The sequence below is a fragment of the Calypte anna genome, chromosome 13 (assembly GCF_003957555.1).
Source record: "Calypte anna isolate BGI_N300 chromosome 13, bCalAnn1_v1.p, whole genome shotgun sequence".
Taxonomy (NCBI): domain Eukaryota; kingdom Metazoa; phylum Chordata; class Aves; order Apodiformes; family Trochilidae; genus Calypte; species Calypte anna.
The window spans coordinates 16,455,702-16,465,947 of NC_044259.1; the positions used below are offsets into that span (position 1 = coordinate 16,455,702).

General features: G+C 51.5%; 1 protein-coding gene across 6 annotated transcripts; it reads right to left on the reverse strand.

Annotated features, from left to right (window-relative positions):
- Positions 1–504: 504 nt before the first annotated feature.
- On the reverse strand, positions 505–9,127 carry IRF1 (interferon regulatory factor 1). Of its 6 annotated transcripts, none has more exons than XR_003988138.1 (11): positions 9,036–9,117; positions 8,024–8,115; positions 7,020–7,119; positions 5,987–6,163; positions 5,628–5,677; positions 5,347–5,485; positions 5,107–5,235; positions 3,997–4,043; positions 2,790–2,925; positions 1,071–1,549; positions 505–716 (listed from the first exon to the last, which is right to left on the reverse strand). XR_003988138.1 is itself a non-coding variant. In XM_008495510.2 (10 exons), exons 2-10 carry the CDS (start codon positions 8,108–8,110, stop codon positions 1,452–1,454), a joined length of 960 nt encoding a protein of 319 aa, XP_008493732.1. In that variant the 5' UTR covers positions 8,111–8,115; positions 9,036–9,127; the 3' UTR covers positions 505–1,451. The 6 variants fall into 6 exon arrangements, 3 of the variants coding, with proteins under 3 accessions (XP_008493732.1, XP_030315284.1, XP_030315283.1); XR_003988137.1 differs by having other exon boundaries at positions 505–806; positions 926–1,549; XR_003988136.1 differs by having other exon boundaries at positions 505–864; positions 926–1,549.
- Between the last annotated feature and the right edge of the window lie 1,119 nt (positions 9,128–10,246).

Genomic DNA, 10,246 nt, shown 5'->3' on the forward strand with positions numbered 1-10,246 from the left:
GGGAAGAGGAAGGGAGGTAGGAAACATGAGCAGACTCTGATAAAGTCCCTGGGCTTCCATGACTCATGGAAAAAAATCCCCTCTGTCTCCCCATCCCCATCTGCTTGGGTGTTTTGAAGGCGTCTGGAATGCTCTCCCAGGAGGAAAAGTAAACATGCCATCTATAAAACATCTTTATTAAAACAAATATACAGGCCTTTATATACAAAAATAAAATGTACATGAAAATAACTCTCTTACAACTTAGTGATTTGCTTCCTAGACACAAGCTCCAACCTCTCCCCAGCACCCTGGGCATCCCAGGAGAAGACTCCGAGGGATCTGGAAGGCTGAAGGAAAAGCTCTGCCCCTTTTTTTTTCTTTTTCAGTGCAAACCCAGGGTTTCATGCAGCAGCTTTTTGGGGCTGGGGGAATCAGTGTGGTGAGGAGCAGGCACCAGCCCTGGGGGTTTGGACTACACCAAAGCAAAGCCTAAAAGGGAATTTTCACATTTTTATTGGTCTAAACTTTACTGATGCAGGGGGGGAGGGGTGGGATCTGAAAGGTGAAGAATTGGGGTGGAGGAAATCAAAGCAGAAGTGGGGGCTCTTAGTGCAATCTCTGTTCTAAGTGTCAGGACAGTGGGCAAGGAGATGATGCACAGGGAAGCAGCACCCAAACCTGCCAGGGAAAACTGGGTGCTCATCCATCCTCATCCCACTGGGATGCTTGGTGACCTCTTCATCCCATCGGAAAAGTTGGTGACAATCTCCTCATCCCATTGGGATGGTTGGCAACCTCTTCATCCCATGGGAAGAGCTGGTGACCTCCTCATCCCACTGGGATGGTTGGTGACTTCCTCATCCCACTGGGATGCTTGGCAACCTCTTCATCCCATTGGAAGAGTTGGTGACAACCTCCTCATCCCACTGGGATGGTTGGCAACCTCTTCATCCCCTTGGAAGAGCTGGTGACCTCTTCATCCCCCAAGGATTGTTGGCAACCTCTTCATCCCATGGGAAGAGCTGGTGACCCCCTCATCCCATCAGAGCAGTTGGTGACCTCCTCATCCCACTGGGATGCTTGGCAACCTCTTCATCCCACTGGAAGAGCTGGTGACCTCCTCCTCATCCCACTGGGATGCTTGGTGACCTCTTCCTAGGACACATGGAAGCCAGAGCCGTGGCCAGAGCCCATGGCACGTGGGGGACAATGTCCCAGGACAAGTCTCACCCCCCAGGCAATCCCAGGGTGAGTTCTGCAGCTGAACATTCCCAGTGCCAGCAGTCCTGTTACATATCAAACATTTTTATGGATTTGTAATCTCTTCCTCGTGGAGTTTTCCCCTCTAACCTTCCCAGGCCTACAGGTGGAATGGCAAACAGAAGCTCCTTGCTTCACTCCAGTCAGTAACCAATGATTTTTCCCATGCTTCCCAAGGTTCCTGCCAGGAGCTGGGGGAAGCTGGAGCTCTAGAAACCACAGGAGATGGCTTGGATGCCAGGTCTGGCAGTGTCCAGCCAGAAGTCCAGGCTGCTCTTCTGATCCAAGAGCCTGAGCTCCAGCTCTCCTAGAGAAAAGAAAGCAGGAATGAGCCCTCAGCCTCCTGCAGCAAGAGCAGAGCAGTGGCTGGATGAATTTATACAGAAAAAGAGAATGAAATGGGAAGATTCCTGAGCTGGGATTTGGCTACAATATTCCCGACTCTCTCTGCTCAGCAGTCCCATTCCACTCGTTGCTCATGGAAGTTCTTCCAGAACCCTCAGACAGATCTGGGCCAGGCTTTTCCTGGAGGCATCTTTCTCACTTTCCTTTTGGTGCCAACAGGTTCCTGACACAGAGGGGATCCCAGAGATGGAGAGGCTGAGGAGCTGGGATTGGGATTGTCCTGCCTGGAGAGGAGAAGACTCCAAGGGGACCTCAGAGATGCCCCCAATTCCTGAAGGGAACCTCCAGGAAGGCTGCAGAGGGACTTTTCATAAGGAATATCCAGGGGAAATGGTTTTAAACTGGAAGAGAAGAGGTTTAGATCCACGTGTGTTTCTGGGGGCCTGAGAGCTCCAGGGAAAAGCTGGGGACTGGGAAAGAGGAGCATGAAGGGGATGCCAGGGATGGAGAGGCTGAGGAGCTGGGAGGGTTCAGCCTGGAGAAGACTCCAAGGGGACCTCAGAGCTGCCTCCCAATTCCTGAAGGGAACCTCCAGAAGGCTGCAGAAGGACTTTTCATAAGGAATATCCAGGGGAAATGGTTTTAAACTGGAGGAGAAGAGGTTTAGATCCACGTGTGTTTCTGGGGGCCTGAGAGCTCCAGGGAAAAGCTGGGAACTGGGAAAATGGGGCATGAAGGGGATGCCAGGGATGGAGAGGCTGAGGGGCTGGGATTGGGATTGTCCAGCCTGGAGAGGAGAAGACTCTAAAGGGACCTCAGAGCTGCCTCTCAGTTCCTGAAGGGAACCTCCTGAGGGACTTCTCATAAGGAGTATCCAGGGGAAATGGTTTTAAACTGGAGGAGAAGAGGTTTAGACTGGAACTTGGGAATAAATTCTTCATTAGAGGATGGGGAGAGTCTGGAATGGAGAAGTTGTGGCTGTGCCCTCCCTGGAGGTGTTCAGGGTGAGGCTGGATGAGGCTCTGAGCATCCTGGGCTGGATGAGATGCTCCCAAGGTCCCTCCCACCCTCAGCCTCCTCCCTCCCTTCCCCCTCTGCCATCCCAGAAGTTGGAGATGTGCAAATTCCCCCCCCCCCCCATGGGTTTTCCTCCTTCCCAAGGCGTTTCCTGGTCTGCCCCATCCCAGGGGTCAGAGAGGTACCTGAGGTGGGGTCCATGTCCCTGTCCTGCTCCAGGCTGCTGTAGGGGGTGCCCAGGCTCAGGGTCCCCGACTCGTTGGTGAGGAAACCTTTATCCCCCACACTGATGGTGTGCCAGTCCTGGCTGTGCTCCAGCAGCTGGGGAAAGAAGAAAGGAGGTGGTTCAGAAACCCTTCCTGCTTTCCTTGGGGCAGCATTTGAGCCCTTGCTCTTCAGTAGAGGACAGGTAAGCCAAAAAAAAAATAACAATTTATATATTATACTATATTATATAATATATTTTATATATTTTATTCTCTATTTTTCTATTTTTATATTATTTATATAATATATATAAAATAAAAATAATATAAAAGAAATATAATATAGAGTGTATAATACATTATTCTAAATATACATTATATATATTATATATATTATATATTATAAATATATTATATTATTATAAATATATTATATTATATATAATATATATTACATAATATATAATATTATATACATTGCTTTATATAATATTATATATAAAATACATATATAATATATATAATATTATACATAATATATATACATAATATATAATATATACATAATAGATAATATATAATAATTACATATAACATATAATAAATTATATACATTATATATTATGTGTTATATATTATATAACATCTAATAATTATATATAATATATAATAATATATTATAATTATAATATTTCTACTAATCTATTATATATTTATTTTATATTATTTTTAAATTATATTTATATATATATATACTCTCTCTATATTATGTATATTATTAAGGTTGGAAAAAGCCCTCAAGATGAAGTCCAAGCACCTCCTGAAGCACCTGAACACTCCTTGAACACCTTCAGGGATGGGGATTCCACCCTGAGCTGTGTTCCCTGCTCTGCAGTTTCCCAGCACTCTGCTCAGGCCCAGGAAAACAAAAAAAAATAAAAAAAAAAATTAAAAGTTGATGCCAAACCAGGAGGGCTGAAGCTCCTCTGGTGGCCAACTCCCCATCTTATCAGGAGTGCTCAGAAGGAGGGTTTTTAGTAGTTTAGTAGAGGTTTTTTTTAATTTTTTATGTTTTTCAGGTTTCCTCCCAGACGAGTGCTCCTGGAGCTGCTCAGGGAGCTCCTTCCCTTGGTGCCAGCAGCACCTCAGCCTGACCTGGCTGTGAGCAGGAGGGGTTGGGTTTTACCTTCAAAATCTCTGGGTTCATTTCCTCTTCGTCTTCGTCTGTGACTGCTTTGTAAGTACGTGAAAAAACACCAAAAAAAAGAGAAAAAAAAAAAAAAAAGAGCCCTAGATGTCAGCTTCTGGGCCACACAACCCACTTCACATCCTCTTGTCACACAACAACCCAAACCCTTGACTTCCCCCTCCCCTCCCCATGACACCCAGGAGGGATTTTTCCCTTGGAAACCCTTTCTTTGGGATGCTCCTTGGGATGTCCCTCCCAGGAGTCCCCAGAGCCAGGACCAGGGGCTGGGCAGGAGGATTTGCACCCAAAGCCAGGAGCTCTCTGAGACCCCCATCCCTGCAGGACCCAACCCCAACCTCCTCATCCCAACCCCAGCAGGATTCCCCAGCCCTGGAATCTCCTCTCTCTCCTCTCCAGCCCATCACAGAGCCAAGGAGGTCAGAGTTCTCCCTCTGCTCCATGATGGAGACTTTTGGAGCAACAACTTCTCCTCCAGCCAGGACACTTTGGTAGCTCCAGCCCCCCAAACCCAGCAGCTCCAGGTTGGTTGGTATTTTTTTTTTTTTTTCCTACAACAAATTCTTGTTTCTCCTGATACCTCCACCCAGTCTTCCACCACCTGCCTGACCTCCATCCCACCTCCATCCCACCTTCCTCCCACCTCCATCCCCCTTCCATCCTGCTCCCTGACCCCCTTCCTTCCATCATCCCACCTTCATCCCACCTTCATCCTGCTTCCTGGGCTTCAACCTTCCTTCATCCCACGTTCTTCCTGGCCTCCATCCCACCTCCATCCTGCTTCCTGGCCTCCATCCCACCTCCATCCCACCCTCATCCTTCTTCCTGGCCTTCAACCTTTCTTCATCCCACCTTCTTCCTGGCTTCCATCCCACCTCCCTCCCACCTCCATCCTGCTTCCTGACCTCCTTCCTTCCATCATCCCACCTTCATCCTTCTTCCTGGCCTTCAACCTTTCTTCATCCCACCTTCTTCCTGGTCTCCATCCCACCACCCATCCCACCTCCATCCCACCCTCTTCCTGGCCTCCCCCATCCCTCCAGAAGAGCAGTGAAAGCCCCAAGCCAGGAAGAAACCCCCAACCCTCACCTTCAGAGGAGGATGCCAGGGGGGACACCTGCAGTGGGTAGGGGTCCTTGGTGCTGTCAGCCAGGATCAGCTCCAGGGGGGGTCTCCAGTCCCCCAGTGAGGTGCTCACCTGGCACAGGGATGATGGCTCTGCAGGAGGCAGCAGAAGGGGTTGGCCCCAGGGGGACACAGCCACCTCCTTTTGCTCCCCAAAAGGCACCTTGGGGCTGTCTGGGAGGGAGCAGGAAGGGGGATGCTCACCCAAGGTGATGGATGTGCTGCTCTCCACCTCCACCTCCTGCCCTGGGTAAGTGGAAATGGTGTAATCACTGTGGTCATCTGGCAGGGCAGGGCTGGTCAGGCTTTCTGCTGCCTCCTCCAACCTCGTGTCCTCCTGCAACTGCCAAAAGAAGGGGGAAAGAGAGGCCTGAGAACCTTCCCCTGTGGTCTGATTTAAAAAAGAAAAAAAAATTAAAAAAAAAAAATAAATTGAAGCATGAAAACCACCGAAACCTTGAGCTCCTCCAGCTCCAGACACAAACCTTTCTCTTGCTCCTGTTTCTGGCTTCTCTTGAAGACTTTGACTTCCTTTCTGAGGAGAAAAAAATAAAGAGGAAGGTGAGGCAGGGCTGCCCCACTCTCCCCAGGACCCCTTGAAACCCAGAAATTGGGATAAAAAAAAAGAGGAAAACAACCAGGGCTGCTGATGGAATCCCTCTGGTTGGAAAAGCCCTTTTAAACCCCCCAACTCCAACCCTTCCCCCAAGGCCACCACCAAGCCCTGTCCCTCAGCATCACCTCTCCAGGGATGGGGAAAGAAATCTTTCCCATCCCAGAATTTGAGAGGGGTGGAAGGGACCCTCCTGGGAATCACCAAATCCAGAGGCTGCTGAGATTTTACCCTTTTTCTGGTCCTTGGTCAGGGGGGGCAGCATCCTGTAGACCCTGACAGCACTGGAGCCTTTGTAGATGCTTTTATCCTTCACCTCTTCAATGTCTGGCAGGGAATTCATGGCACAGCGGAAGTTTGCCTTCCAGGTTTTGGGGTCAGGGTCTTTCTCCCCTTCTTTGTATCTCCCTAGAAAGATGGGGGCAAAGTTGGGGTTTTTACCTCTCTGGTTCAAAGGAAAAGAAAACAGTAAGTTGGTTTTCTCTGATTTTTTTTTTTTTTCTCTCTGGTGGATACGCTGGGGGGTTGTGGAGCCACCTTGGGGTGGAAGTGAGGGAAAAAAGTTAAAAAAAAAAAAAAAAAAATGCTTTGCTTGAGATGTGGTTGGACCTGGCAGGCAGCCAAGCACGTGCTCAGTGTCCTGTCCCCCTGTGGGATGGGGGAAAAAATTGGGGGTGGGAAGGAGAAATAAATTAGAGGTGAAACTTGTGGGTTGGAAGAGATGAAGGTGTTGTATTCAGGTGTTAACATGGTATTAAGGTGTTGAGAGGGAAAAACAGTTCAGCAGGGCAGAAAAGGCAGAGGAAATAATCATAATAACAGTGCTAATAACCATATTATTAATAATAACCATATTGTTAATAATAACCATATTAATAACAACATTATTAATAACCATATTATTAATAACAATATTATTAATAATATTAATAATAACAGATTATCCCAACCAAATGATGCCCATTGCTTGCTCCCCCCCATCCCCAAGCAGCCACCACTGCTCCTCATTCCAACCTCCCCCCCTTTTAATGGGGATGTCCTGGGGTCCCCAACACCCCTTTGGGTCCCCTTCCCACCCCCCTGGGTGCCCCCACCCTGTCCCCGGCAGGGTAAAACCCTCAGGGTGCTGCCAGCTCCTCCTCACCCCCAAAGACAGCAAATCAGAGGGAAGGGATTGAAGTCTGGAGGAACAGGGAAGGGACTGAACTCTGGGCAGCAGAGGGGGGGGCAGGTAGCCATGTGGCTCCTGCTGGTAGCCACACACCTGTATGGATGGCCCAGCTCCGGAAAAGGCAGGCATCCTTCTCCATGTCCCAGCCATGCTTGGCTGCATGCTTCCAGGGGATTTGAAATATCATTTTATCCTGCAGCAGAAAGGGGAATTAAAATTAAAAAAAAAATAAAATAAAATAACTAAAAAGTGGCATCCCAAGTGGGAAAAAAACCCAAACCAACAAATAAATTAAAAAATAAAGTGGCATCCACTTGCAAACGATGGGTTTTGACCCAAATGCTCTCAGGAGCAGCTGGGAAATGTTCCAACCCCTCTGCCCCATCCCCTGTCCCTTGCTCAGAGCACACGAAAGGTTTTTTAGGAGCCCTGGAACTGGAAAAGCCACACGGTGGAGGAGAAGCAATCAATAGTGTCAACTTTATCCCCGAATCCCAAGCTAGCAGTGTGACATCAGCCAGGGTGTTTCCCAAGTTAGCCTTTGGTTGGGAATCTCTCTTGGAAGATCCTGCAGGAATCCTTAGGACAACTGTCCTGGCTTCATCTCAGGATGGAGAGGGAAGGTTCTGAGACCTGGGATCATCAGCCCAGAGGTGGCAGGATGGGCTGCAGGTCCTGGGCTGGGTCATCCCCACCAAAGGGAGGGAAAAAAAGGGATTTTTTTTCAGGCTAAATGATAAAACTGGGAGTCTAGGAGCAGGAGAGGAGGTGAGTGCAGGAGGTAAAAGAGCCCTTGGTGTTCTCTTGGTTCTCCAGCATCTTCAGGCTGCTTTTATTTCCATTTAGCATTTTGACTTAATTTAAAATTCATTATGATAATTTTTCCAGGAAAAAAAAATATCTATAAAATGGAAGGACTCCATTCTGTACCCTCCTGTTCTGGAGAGAAAACCAGTTGGGTTTTTAAGCACAATATCCAGGTTTTCTCTCCGTTTTCCTTTCTTTATGATCTTGACTCAGGCTCAGTGTCATCTAAAAATGGTTAAAGGTAGAGAAGTCATCATAATAATGATAATGATGTTAATAACCCCCCTCACCTTGTTAATCCATATCAGTCCTGGGATTTGGTTGGAATTAATCTGCATTTCCAGCCAGGGCCTCATCCTCATCCTTGACACGGGCATGGTGTCTGGGGGGGGGAAATAACAGCTCAGAAATAACAAATCCCCCTTTTCCCCACCATCCTGTGGGGTCACCCCCCCATCCTGTGGGGTCACCCCTCCCTCCCCAGCCCTGCCGGGCTCCCCTCACCCACTTTTCCCTTTTTTCCCCTCTTTTTCAGGCTCTCCCGGAGGAGGGAGGAGTCGGAGCCTCCGGGAGCACCAAAGCTGGAGGGGTGAAACCTGGAGAAGGATGAAGGTAGGGGGGGAAAGGGGTTTGGGGGGGCCTGGGGGACCACCCAGACCCCACAACCCTGGGGAGCATCCAGACCCCCTCTGGGGGACACCCCCTGCCCGCACCCCCCAGTTTCCCCGTGGGAACGGCTGCGGGACCCCTCTCTCCGCCTTCTTAGAAGTTTACTATTAATTAAATTCTGCTTGATTAGGGGGGGCAGAGCCCACCCTGCTGCAGGTGACCCCATGAGCAGCCCCCTGACCCAAACCCGCCCGGAGCCGAGCCCGGAGCTGGGCCCTCCCAGCCCTTCCTCTCCAGCAATAATTTCCTGTTCGCGGTGCTTTGGGGGGGTTTGGGTTTGGTGGTTTTTTTTGGGTTCAAGAGAGCCCCGAGGGTTCTGCAACAAACCGGTCCGAACTCTTAGCACTGACCCACCGGGAGGAGGTATGGACCGGGGGCAGCCCCTCGGAGGGTTCGGCCTTGGGGTTCGGAACCGCTGGCAGAGCGGAGTCTCCCGAACCCGGGCATACCCGGTCCTGGGGAGTGGGGCGGAACCGCCACCCACCGGGCCACGAACCCCGCTCCCCCCATCCCCTCCGCAACAGCGAAACCGAGCAGAACCGAACCCCCCCGGGCTTTGCTCCTTCCGGGGCAAAGCTGCGAGACGGCACCGAACCGAAGAGCTCAGGATGCGCCGCGAACCCCCCACCTCACCTGCCTGGCCGGGTTGTGCGGAGATGAAGCGGTAAGAGAGCCGAACGGAACGGACCGGACCGGACCGATCCTTCCCCTCTGCCCGCCGCCCCGCCTCTGCCGCCCGCTGGCCGCGCCCTCGGGTATAACGCGGCGGGGCCCGGGATTCCCCGCCGCCCCGAACCCAGCCCGGTTCCGTCCAATCCCCGTGGCCGCTGGGGGCGGACGCGCTCCCCATTGGCTGCCTCCCGCAGCATCACTTCGGGGAAATCACGCAGTTAGAGCAGCAGCCGCACGGGGGGAGCCGCGGGACCGCCCCGGGGAGGGACGCGGGATCCGGCCCGGTTCGGGCTGACACCTCCCCCCCCCCCCTTCATGGGATGGGAAGTGGGGTCCCTGCCCGACCTGACCCCCCCCAATGGATCCAGCCCCCATCCCATAGAGGATTTAGGTTCTGTCCCCCAGGAGGGGTCCAGCTCCTGTCCCACCAAGGATCCAGAGCCTGTTCCCTAGGAGGGATCCAGCCCCCATCCCAAGGATCCAGCCCCCATCCCACCAAGAATCCGGCTCCTGTTCCACTGAGGATCCAGCTCCTCTCCCACCAAGGATCCAGCCCCCATCCCACCAAGGATCCGGCTACTGTTCCCTAGGAGGGATCCAGCCCCCATCCCAAGGATCCAGCCCCTGTCCCACTGAGGATCCAGCTCCTGTTCCCTAGGAGGGATCCAGCCCCTGTGCCACCAAGGGATCTACCCCTCTTCCCTTCTAGGATCCAGGGGGATCCATCCCTTCTGTTTGGATTCCGTGTCAGCACTGCAGCCGGGACAGGCAGGGGCAGTGGGAGGAAACTCAGGAGAAAGGGGAATTTTGTGAAGGCTGCGAGCCGGGCTCCGTCACCTCCTCTGTGCTGCAGCTTCCAGGGGTTGCCCAGTACCAGCCCAGTTCCTCCCAGTGGCCACGAGCAGGGGCAGAGGAGCGTGGAGCCGCATTCCCGGGCTGGATGCTCCTGAAACGCAGGGATGACGGAGTCCCCACCTCGGGATGCTCCCCCCCAGCCTCAGCTCACCTGCCCGGGGGTCCCAGGGACCAGACACTGCCTGGACCTGCTCCGGAGATGGTTTGAAAGGCACGGGATCCCTGGAGCTGTACCGCGGGTTCTTTGCTGTTCTTACCCGGGATAAACCCCAGGTTTGGTCTCTGCCCCCTTTGCTGGGGGGAAAGGGAAGGGGAGG